The sequence below is a fragment of the Centroberyx gerrardi genome, chromosome 22 (genome assembly GCF_048128805.1).
Source record: "Centroberyx gerrardi isolate f3 chromosome 22, fCenGer3.hap1.cur.20231027, whole genome shotgun sequence".
Classification (NCBI taxonomy): domain Eukaryota; kingdom Metazoa; phylum Chordata; class Actinopteri; order Beryciformes; family Berycidae; genus Centroberyx; species Centroberyx gerrardi.
The window spans coordinates 14,587,515-14,599,632 of NC_136018.1; the positions used below are offsets into that span (position 1 = coordinate 14,587,515).

At 46.1% G+C, this 12,118-nt stretch overlaps 1 protein-coding gene across 1 annotated transcript in view; it reads right to left on the reverse strand.

Annotated features, from left to right (window-relative positions):
- Nucleotides 1-12,118, reverse strand: part of zfhx4 (zinc finger homeobox 4) — a 65,544-nt gene that overhangs the window by 4,132 nt on the left and 49,294 nt on the right. Inside the window, exons 7-10 of the mRNA XM_071909945.2 lie at nucleotides 8,777-8,910; nucleotides 7,193-7,393; nucleotides 6,475-6,595; nucleotides 346-5,736 (exon numbers count right to left, since the gene is read on the reverse strand). Coding sequence (XP_071766046.2) covers nucleotides 346-5,736; nucleotides 6,475-6,595; nucleotides 7,193-7,393; nucleotides 8,777-8,910 — 5,847 coding nt within the window. The remainder of the gene's footprint in view (nucleotides 1-345; nucleotides 5,737-6,474; nucleotides 6,596-7,192; nucleotides 7,394-8,776; nucleotides 8,911-12,118) is intronic.

The following is a 12,118-nucleotide window of genomic DNA, read 5'->3' on the forward strand; positions in this document are numbered from 1 at the left end:
AATATAAATATACCAAACCTACAATTAGGGGAAAAACAAACAATACAAACGAAACCAATCATATAGATACATTTTTTTGAAAAAAATCTCTGAATTATCATTTAGCAGTCCAACTTTGATGATGAATTGAGATTATGCATGCACTAAAACTGTCAGCAAACAATCTTGCCATTTTTTAATTTAAATAGTTTTAAAAAATAGGACTTTTTTCACAAACACCATTGTGATATAGAATAAACAGTAGTAGAGTAGAATAAAATAGTCTTTGTTTTGTGCATGTTAAAGCTCAGTTCATAAAGCTACTACTCTATTTGACTATTTTCACTCTTCGTCATACTAACTCACCAGGTGTGTTGGGTGGGAAAACAGGAAGTGACGATGGCCCATTGACCCCAGGAAGCAGGACTGGCGGAAGGCCAGATATCCCTGGATAGCCTGAGGGCAGGCTGAGGCCATGAAGTGCATTGCTGTTGTCCACTGCAGTCTGTTGCTGCTGGCCAGGCAGGCTGAGTCCTTCACCAGCTTTCTTCATGCGGTCCAACTCTTGCTGGGCCATCAGCTGACGGACAGTGGTTGGTGCTAGGTAGTCCTTTTCTCTGTCCACCTGGTTTCCCAGGGTTTCTTGCACTTTGGCGATGTGCTGTTTGGAAAAGATGTGGTCTCGGACGGACATCCGGGCGGTGTACTTTACACCACACAAAGTACACTCAGGCCTGGGTCCCTCCGGCGAACCTTGACTTATCATGAATGGCTTTCCAATATTAATCTTGAATTTCTTTTCTTTAGCGCGGGCATTCTGGAACCACACCTGAACCACACGCTTGGGGAGTCCAATCTCATTGCCCAGCATCTCACACTCTTGCATTGTTGGGGTGCGGTAGTCACTGAAACAGGCTTTGAGGACTTTGAGTTGCAGGTTACTCATCTGGGTCCTGAAGCGTTTGTGGCCTGGCCTATCCCCAGAACTGCTGCCTTTCCCCGACTTGAAGGGGTTTCCCCCTCCAAAGGGACTAGGGGAACTGGGATCAGCTAGGCTTGACGATTCACTCCTGTCATTGATATCATCTAGATCATCATCTCTGGAGCTGTAGTAAGAGTCATAGTCTTTTCCAGAGAAGCTGAGGGAGGGGCTCACCATACTGAATTGGAACCTGTCATCACCCCCATCGGAATTTGGTGCCAGGATACCCTTGTTGTCACTCAGCTTGTCCCCTCCGTTAGCTGTGAGGCTTTCAACCTCATTGTTGTTGCCCTCATCTCCAGTTGTAGCATCACTTATGGCTGTATTGATGGATGATGTCTCATCAAAGTCCATTTTGCTGAGGTCGTAAGATGAGGCCTCTGCAGAATTCATATTAGGCCCATCAATTTCATCACAGTTTTCTGCTTTTAAGGATGAAGGGCTCAAGAAGTTTTTTAACGGTGCCTCAGATGGTTTGACTGGAGTTGAGGATGCAGTAGGCAGCTCGTACTCATTCGGCTCAGTCTTAGTAGGCAGCTGTGGGTACTCAAAGAAATTGTATTTATTTGGGCTTTCACCTCTTTCATTGTCTTGATTCATCATTGGGCTTGGTGGCAAGCTGAAGCCTGCCTGTTTAGCCTCATGCCAGTGTCTAGACCGTATGTGGCTATCGAGAGCTGATTTAGCCTTGAATAGTGCTCTACAAAAGGGACATTTCTTGTGGGACTGGGAGGGCCCTATAGCTCTGAACTGCCCCTTTCTCTCTCTTGCACGAGTGTTCTGGAACCACACTTGCACAACTCTCTTTTTCAGGCCAACCTCTCGTGCAATGTGGTCCAGCATCTTTCGTGTTGGGTTAGAGTCAAGTAGGTATTTGTCATAGAGGATCTCCAGCTGTTCTGGTGTGATGGTGGTTCTCAAGCGTTTATCTCTGTGCTGCTCTTCACTACTGTTTCCGCCATCTTTATCAGTAGCGCCTTCCTCCTTGTCATCTAGTTTTCTCTTCATTGCCCCAGAGCCTGGGGCAGAGGCCAGACCAGAGCTGCTCTGAGAGGGCATTTGGGAGAGCCCTCCAGATAGCAGTTGGCTAGCCATGAGGGGATTGTTGGGGTCAAATATCATATAGGGCATATCAAGGGGCCTTTCCAGGAACTGGGAGTGAAGGAACTGGTTTTGGGCAGCCAGGAAATGCATGTGCTGGTGCTCCTGCCACAACTCCACAGTGGGGAAGGCAATCTTACACTGATCACATTGGTACTGGAGCATCTGGTGTGGGAGGCTGTTTGTCAGTGAAGAAAGGGCCAGTGAGAGGGGGCTTGAGGGCACTGCAGCTGACTGTGGCTGAGAATGGGGTCTTGACATCTGGTGCTGGGGAGGTTTCTGAGGTGGTGGCTGAGGTGTGGAAGCCTTAGATGGTCTGGGGTCTGGCAGTGACTTGATCACTGGTGAGGGAGCAGTCTCAGTCTGTTTAGGTTTAGTTTCAGGGGGTATCTCCGGCTTGGGGGAGGTTTTCCCCATGCTGGGACGAGGAGAGGGCATCAGAGGGGAGCTTGAGCCAGAGTTGCTGGCAGTTCCTTGGGGTTGCTTGGGTGGCTCTGGGGTTACTTGGATAATCTTAACTGGACCTTGCTCTCCAGAATCTATATACTCTTCAGACTGGTTGTCTTCATTCCCCTCCTCATCCTCATCCTTGTAACACAGCTTCTTCTGGTGAGTGATAAGGTCGAAGATACGTGGGAACACAATGTTGCACTTTTTACACTGGTACTGCATGTTGCTGGTTCTGATGTATCGCTCATTGGTCAGCTCTTTTTTCTCATTGTCTTTAGAGTCTGCCTGGTTCTCATAGCTCTTGCGAGCTTTCTGGCGGGCATTTTGGAACCACACCACAATGACCCGGGTTGGGAGGTTGAGCACGGTGGAGAGCTGCTCAATCTCATCATCCTTCGGGTAGGCGTTGGTGTCAAAGAAATCTTGAAGTACCCTCAGCTGGTAATCAGTGAATCTGGTCCTGGAGGACCTCTTGTTCATGGCCGAGTCAGTTCTGTAGTATTCCAGCGCATTGACCTGGGGCTCCATTCGAATATCTTCCAATGTAGTAATGGGAGGGATACTGAAATTGTAGGGAGAGTCTTTGCTTCGCTGCCTCTCTTTGAAGAGGGTGTTACGGAACCAGTGCTTAATAACTTTCTGGGGGAGACCAGACTTCTCTGACATCTCCTGAATTTGCTCTTCATTGGGGGAGTTGTTTATGTCAAAGTGGGCCCGGAGGATCTTCAGCTGGTCATCAGTGATACGAGTGCGTGGCCGCTTGAACTGGGACTGGCGGAGGAAGTTTGGATCAAGCCCCAGCTGCTGCTGACAGAGCTGTGTGAGGTCTGTGGACAGAGAGTCCATAGTGGGCAGCTGGAGGGCCAGCTGAGGGGGCAGGCCTGGGTGCTGGACAGACTGCATCATTAGCGGTGGGAAGAGGGGCAGATCCAGAGGGACAGGGAGCTGCACTTGTGGAGGTGCAGGAGGGGCAGAAGGGGGTGGAGGAGGGGGTGGTGGCTGGGGTGGTGGTGCCTGGTGAGGAGGTTGGTGAGAGGTCTGGTGGGGAACAGGAACAGGTGAAGGGGCTGGGGTTTGGGACTTGGTCATAGATGTAGAAGGAGGCTGAGGAGCTGTCACTGGGGCAGGAGCAGGAGGTGGTGGAGGAGGAGGAGGAGGTGGTGGTGGTGGTGGGGTCTCAGGTGAAGCAGGGTTTATGGGATAGAGCTTGTCATAGGCCTCTCTGTACTGCTGGGCAAACTTCTCAAGCTCCACATAAGGGAAAAACTGGCTGTGCACATGCTCCTGGTGGCTTTTGAGAATGAGCATATTGGAGAAGAGCTTTCCGCACATCCCACATTCAAGCTTATCAGTGGTCATTTCCACTTGCTCAATCCCATCTTTGTTCTTCTTCTGGTTTTTCTGTCTGTTTTCATTGTACTGGATGACCAGCTCAAATCCAAAGTTCTCTAGTAGAGCTTTGGCTGCATTGCCTCTGGCTCCTGACACAATACGTGGAGGGGGAATCAATGGCTCTGAAAACTTGGACTTTTTAGGGTCTTTGTTGTCTTTTCCTCCATCACTTAATCCATCACCTCCATTCTCCATCTTTGCTCTTTCTTGTTTCTCCAGGTGGTCCTCTATCTCTCTGGACATGTGGATCTCAGAGACTGACACAGTGCTGGGCTCCATTTTGGGTTTGTGGCTCTGCAGCTGCTGGTTTTTCTGTTGCTGAAGCTGTGTCTGGGAGGCTTGCTGCTGCTGCTGTTGTTGCTGTTGAGCCTGTTGCTGAGCCTGAGCCTGCTGCAGCTGGTGCTGCTGTTGCATCTGCTGCTTCAGGTCCTCCAGGAAAGAGCCGGTGAGACCAGGCATTCCAAAAGCTGCTGCTGAGTGTAGAGCCAGCTCTGGGCTAAGGTTGAACTCTGCCCCTGGGATGTAAAAGGGAAAGAGGAACTGGGGCTGTTGGAATTGCAACAGTGCCTCTGGGGTCATAGGGAAATGGGGGAAGAAAGCTGGGTTGAGGAACTGAGGCTGGAAGAAGGCAGCCTGCTGCTGGAGCTCATGCTGAAGCTGCAATTGCAGCTGGGCTGGGGACTGTGCTGGCTGGTGGCTGCTTGCCTGTGCCGAAGCATGGTCAGTAGTCGTGCTTTGTTTTGTGTTGTTGCTGCTGTTAGCTTCTTTGGCTTCCACAGTGTTTTCTTTGTTAGCAGAGGGTGTTCCACTTCTAGCAGTGTCTGAGTTGTTGCTGTTCCCTTGTGTGCATGGGGCTGGGCTTTTTGCTGGCACTGGACCACTGGTCCCGGTGATGCTGCTACTGCTGCTCATTTCAGTTTTGGCTGTTCTGGCTTTGGTCTGGTGGAGCACGGACCTCATGTGAATCTCAAGTGTTGAGCTTTGGCTGTAGGCAACATTGCAAATATTGCATTTGAATGGTTTGTTGTCAATGCTGTTGCCTGTCTCTTGGGGAACTGGGCTTGACGCCTCTTGGAGGACCTTCTTCAACTTGTGCAGGTGGGAGACAGAGTTATAGTGGACTAGGAGGATGTTCTTTTGGGTAAAGGACTCCTTGCACACCGTGCACTTATAAGGCCGGGAAGGGTCCAAAAATTTCTCCATGGTGAAGTTGGGCCCTTTTCTGAAGGGTAGGGTCCGTTTTGGTTCTGCCATGTCATCCAGTAGAGAGCTGCTGTCACTTCCTGTAGGACTAGGCTTCTCTTCCTGGTCCATCTCATCATCTTTGTCCAAGTCATGTTCGAAGGCCTGAGCTTCCTCCAAGGCCCTGACCTCACTCTCAGTGATATCACCATTCAGTGGCAGACTGCCTATCAGTTGCTGCACCTCAGCCTCACTAAGTTCAGGGTGTCCATTTTCCAAGTGCTTCCTGAGGGCCAGGAATGTCCTGAAGCTGCGCTGGCAAAGGCTGCACATTGTAGCTGCTCTGATGGCATGGTACTGGGAATGTATCTGAAGCTTCTGCATGGTCTTGAAGGCCAGGCTGCAATGGTTGCAGCGATATTTGTAGACATGCCGATCAGAGACTGAGAGCTGCTGTTGTTGCTGCTGGAGCCTTTGGAGCTCACTCAGATGGTCCTGCAGGGCATCAGGGGACTTGCTGTCATGTCCAAGCCCACTGGCCCTCTTCCAGTCTGGGGCCTCTGAGGCCTCCTTAGGGGGCTTGAGTTCCTCACCATGGAGGTCCAATTCGTTCTTGTCTTGACTGTTCAGCTCATCCTTTGAGACATTTCCTAAAAGAAGATAATAGAAAATAAATTTTATTCTGTTAAGTCAACAGAAGTCATGAGTATAGGTAGAACAAAATCATTTTCTGTGCTTGAAATTACTAAATTGTGTCTGTGTTGAGTATAGTTTTGAACATAAAAGTAGTTCACATCCCAGATAGCAAATCTGATAGAGTAATTAACTTCTATATCTTATCAAGACCTTATCAAGAACACTCTAAAGGTACTTTTAGTGTAGAATATCAAAATGCTCGAGCATTTCCAAGTGGTAATTTTTAAGATGGTCAAATTCCAGACTGGGCTTTCTAATTCTGAGAGTGATGATTCCCAATGGTTCAACCAGACACTGCAAAAATAGCCTCCTTTTTATTAAAAAATGGAATCCATTACAACTGCATTGTGCAAGCTATAGTCTTGATTAATATAAGAAGGGTTTTATTCGCAAACGCTATATATATATTTTGGACTCCTAACTTCAATACTAACCCATAATGTGCTTAACTGGGTGTCTTTTTAATTGGTGGATATCTCATTTTGGAATGAAACTCTTCATATATTCGTTTTAAATTGTAAATATTTACAATGGTTATTTTTTGATATGAATGACAAATGAAGTTGAAAATAAAAAAAAATTAACTTTATATTTCAATGAAAATTAATTATAGTTTGTTTCTTAGACTCTTAGTTGGACAACAGACAAATTAATAAGAGTGGCAAAGCTTTTAAATAATGTATTTTGCTTACCTTGAGACTTTCCAGACCCATCGGAAAGAGAGGAAGAGGAATCCATTAAAGATAGGGCTTTGTCTTGTCCAGGTGTGGGATGCATTATATTATTTGGCGTCACTGTGTCAGGTCCGACAACCTATCAAGGACAAAGACATTTCTCAGTTATCATATATATGTTTAAAATTAATAACATAATGTTGGAGGAGTCCACCTCTAATATTCAAAACATATTGAGGAAGTATGTTTCAACTCGCCTTTCGCCTATAAAAGCAAGCTCATTTTGAAGAATGGAATTTGCTCCTCTCAGAGGACGACAACTGTCAAGTTTATGACGGTATCTCGAGGGAGTGGGATAAATGCATGGGAAATGTTTTATGGGACTGCTCAGTGTCAGCCCTTGCCCTAAGCTGGACAGGAGACCAGAGGGAGGACTGGACAGTCTTGACAAAATGACTTCCATTTTTCATTTCAACATTCATGACTAATAAAAAAGAAGAAAGAAAAAACTATTTTATAAAGTCTGAAAAAAATACGTAAGTATTAAGTAAGTATTTTAAGTAATACAAATAGGTTTGTAAGTAATAAGTAATGTGAATGTACACTACGGTGTGAGATTCTAAGATTGAAATATAAATTAATGCTCAACACTGCTAAATTGATCAAGTTTTCTCTTCTTTACATACTTTTTTATACACACTTTTTAATAAAAAAAATTTCAGATGCTTCCACTTACAGTCAGGATCAGTTTTTCCACGCAGTCAGGAGCCACACTGTGTAGGTGGGTGAGATGCAGCTGCAGGTGAATCTTGTTGCTCAGGACATCCTGGCACAGTGGGCAGCGGATCACTGGCTGCATGGAATGCTGTGACATCACATGGAGCTGCATGCGGTTAGCGTCTTTACTGCTGTAGTTGCAGTATGGACACTGCTGGACCTGAAAACACAAGATGATGTGATAAATGGGTAGTCGGCAGAAGACAAATAATAAAAAAAGATGTGGAAGAGAAAGGACATACTGTGCAGTGTACAGATTCAACCAAGATGAGGAATGCATTTTTCATACAAGATGTACTATATTGTGGTTATCAACTACTGAGCCATTAGCATAGCTGGCTGTCCACCATCCATCTGATTTAAGAAAAAGTCAGCCATCACTTTTTAATCATTTAACAAACAAGGCCTGGATTAAGGCGCATGAGAATCATATGTCTCCTGCATTTACGGCTGAAAAACAGCAACACATCAGCAAAATTGAACATCATTTTTCCAGGGCTTTTTCCATAGGACCCACTCTTCACTGCCCACTCACCTCATACCTCCACATTCACCTCCACCCACCCACCCCACTCCCCACCTTAACACACAAAATGTAGATCAACCCCGTTTCATGTAATTCACTTAAGTCCCTCAACTCATGCAATTTTATTAGCAGAAAACATGATTGGCCGGAATTTCTAATCAGGAGATTACAGATGACAAAGGTGTGTACTCTCCGGGGCTACGCCTTGCCCTCATTACAGGGAGTACTCTGAACATAGCCGCCTCCCCAGCACCTGTCTTAATAGAATCCATTTCTGAAATGACTAAGTCCTCCCTCCTTGCAGGGCCCAGAACCAGACGAGCTAATACTTCATAATCTAATTTAAAAACACATATAATTTAAAGAGATGCAAAAAGGGGGGCACAGGCAGGGAGGGAGGCCTAAGGCTAGTGCAGGTATTCCACTTAAGAACACAAAGACTAGCCCGCCGTGCTTGATGCTAAAGAGCTCTGTCAGGGAGGGAATGGAGGGCTGCTGTTTAACCCTTTGGTAGAAAGCTGGCGCCAGCAAATGCTAAATGCTTAGCTTAGCATTTCTGCTTCTTGCCGTTGATAAACCTCTTCCCCATTAGCTCATCCCACAGTGACAGTGAAGGTTAGGCTTCATTAGTGCTTAGGAGAGAGAAACTGCCTCGTTAGCCATTAGCTTTGTGACTTTAAAACTTTAGCTAAATTCCAAACTGTGCTTGGAATATCGATTTCCACAGGTCCATCCTAGATAGATGCACGCACAGCCCCATACACATGCATCCTTTTGTTCTGAAAGGGCAGGACAGTGAGAGAGGTTCAGGGTCACCCACAGAACAGCACCCCCAGAGCAGTTTGGGATTCTGTGCCTTGCTCAGGGGCATTTTGGCGGTGATGGTGGGTAGCGTAGATGCAATACCAGCCACCCTTAAGTTTTCAGCTTTTCAGCTAGAACACACTCTTCTTTCAGTGCTGGGGATCGAACCAGCATCCTTCATATTATTGGTCGGTTAGTTGCATGCGTCTTTACCTGCTCGTTGGCGGAGGTCTTCCCCTCAGCAGATTTGGGCCTTTTGGGCGGGCTGTCAATCTGTCGATCTGGCAGGTGGGAACGCTTGGCCATAGCATTAGGTCCTGTCACCTCTTTGGGTATGGCGTTCACTCCTGGCAGAGAGGTGGGGAGAGAGAGAGTGTAAAGCATTAACATTTGAATATGTCACTCTAGGTAATCATTATTTACTTTTACAGTTTGTATGGCTGTGTGTTTGTTTAATATATGTTTAGATGTATTGGCAATGTATCTAATTTACATAGCTAAACATAAAATGAATCATCATATATAATAGGTAACTTAAGCCTTTTGTTGACAAAATGGTAACAGATTTACAGCCAGCCAATAGCCCTCTATTGTTTAGAGATATGAAATGATGAATTTCAGATAATGGTTTCTTTTTTTTTTAAATGGATATAAAGCCTTTTGGAATAGAACTCTTCATGTATTGGTAAAAAAAAAAAAATTGAAAGAGAGCAAGAGGAGAGCCATGACCCATTGTTATAGTATCCCATAGTTCATACATACTGTATGAGGAACAAGAATATTCATGCTAAAAATATAAAATGGACATAATTAAGAGAGTGCATTGATTGAACCCTGTGACATTCTGTTGCTGTGTTACATAGAAAAGTGTCACCATCTCAAATGGACCATTCACACACACACACACACACACACACACACACACACAGTAAGACTCAATAACCTATGGTAAACAAGTCTACCAAATTAATATTCAGTGGGACTTAGGTGATGATTTGAGAAATGATTTGACACCAAGACAACACAGGCATGGATAGAAGCATGGTCTGTATTATTCACATTCATATACACTGAGTTGTTTCGGCCCTGAGGACATGTGAAATGGAGAAAACTCAGGCAGGCTCATTATCACAGCAAGACATACATTAAATGTTATGGTAATATTATACACTTCATTAGTTCATATACATTTCCCCAGCCGCCTAAACAACTTCTCTGTCTGTACAGGATGCTAAATTTCCGTGCCTTGGTCACGGCTGGTGGTACAGTAGCAGAAACCATTTGTGTGTGTGTGTGTGTGTGTGTGTCTATTTGTATGTGTGCGCGTGACATTAACAGCAGGGCTCAATGCGGAGAGATCAGCCTCTGGTTGTATTTAGTAAATGCTGCAGCCGCTGATAAATCTTTCATTAGCCTCATCCTAAGATACAGGCCGCGCAGACCCGGCTATGCTCTGCCACTGCAATTTACCCACTCGGCACAACACAAAGACACAGCAACAGCAGCTCTCCCTCCCTCTCCCTCGCTCTCTCTTGCTCTCTCCCTCCCTCTCTCCCTCAGCCATCGCGCCCCCTCCCTCCCTCTCCTGCCCCCCCTCCCTCGTCTGGTCACTCAAGGCAATATGTGAGCCTCACTCTTGCGAATCAACGCTTCACGCTAGATGCACAAATGGAAAAAAAGGGAAATCAAAGCACTGATACATGGAGAGGGGGGTGAAAAAAAAAACATTTTGTATTTCATATTATTCTGTGGCTCGTGTTTGTACTGGGCGCATATCAATTCCTCCGGCCCGTTCATGCATTTTAATTCTGTTGCATTAAGTAGGCGTTCCACTTATTTTATTTGTAATCCCCTATATCTGCAGCCTGAAATATTGGCCTGTCAAGGAAAGTGACAGAGAGAGGGAGGGAAGAAAGGAAGAAAGAAAGAGAGGGGAGAAAAAAAAAAACACAAGGGCACAATGTGAATTTCCAAGAACATCCGAGAATTGCTCTGCAGCTCAGAATAGCGAGGTAATCTCGTCTTCCACTGCCTGTGATGGCCCCTGCAGGGCTTGTGTGTGTGCATGTGCACGCGCGTCCGTACGCGTGTGTCTGTGTGTGCGTTATGTATTTCATGACAGGCCTCTGATACGCCATTGGTCAGAGCGGCCCGGCCCTGGAAGCACCCGTCATATCACCTGACCTTTCCAAAGCCTCCGCCCCGCCTCCCGTATTTATTATGACCATTTCTAATTTCAACTTTCAATTTTTGCCTCCGTCTTCCAGTCAATTTGCAACTAAATTACATCCCTGTGAAAGGAGACGAGGCGATTGTCGGACAAGAGGCTGCAAACACATTTACAATGCGGCGGGGAAAGAACCCACACATCACCATTGATTACTGTCATATTGAATGTAAATGTATGTTTGTGCAGTGTGTGTGTGTGTGTGGGTGTGTGTGTGTGGAACATGAAGATCTGTCCTTCTGGTTTAGATTCATCTTCGACCTAGTGCTTTCATCAACACTTATGACACTCAAGCGGAGAAAAACAGTCGGTAACCTTGAATGTTGAGAGAGCAGTTCTCTCTATGGCCACTTAGGAGCTTTAAATGGCAAGCCCAGTGAGTGAATAATAGTTGTTTCGAGGCACAGAATTGCATTCAAAAATGTAGACAGTCTTCCAAGGATATCATCAACTGTAACACAAATAGATACAACGGCTACCACCAGCCAAACACTATCTGCAAATTTATGAGAGAAAACCAAAATGTTCGTCTGCCTGTAGTTTTCACCAACTTCATATTCTTTCCTTCAACATTGTGTGAATAGCTAGAAAAAAAAAAGAGAGGAAAAAATGATAGAGAGCAGGATTGAGAACACAACAGGCGCAAGAGACTCTCCTCTCATTCTCCTTTGTCTCTGAGTCTGCGCCTCGCACTTAATGACTCTGTCCTTTTTTTCCCCCTCCTCCTCCTCCTCCCTGTTCTTTCCCCTCCCCTCCCACCTTCCCTCCATCCCTCCATCCTTATGTGGGCTCCACCAGCTGCAGCCCAGTGAAGCGGAGGGGCAGAATAAACCTGACACCCCCCCTCACCCCACCCCCTCCACCAATGACAAATGTCTGCATGCAGCAGGACCTTGCTTGATTAGATAAATCAAAAGGTGATTTATGACACTCAACCCCTTTTGCATTGCAGGGGGAGAGAGCGGCACACTCGCCACCCATCTTTATTTGCAACTGTCAATGGTGTTTAGGGAGCCGCGTATACGCACACTTATGCACACGCAAGTACGCGCTCAGATGGAGAGAGGTACAGAGCAATGGAGGGAGATGGCAGAGGAAGGTAGAGAGGAAGAGACAGCGAGAGACGAACAAGGGAAAAGACGAGAGAGAGAGAGAGAGAGAGAAAGAGCGGGACGGAGAAGCCCAGAGCTTTCCGAACACCTCAGGATATTTCTGCCCCGAATTGTTCCTCAAAAGGCAGGAAGACCGACAATACCATCACAGCTAATGGTTTTCCCGCGGCCCTATTTTAGAATCTGCCCTTTCGTGTCTGAAAGGGTAAGACATTT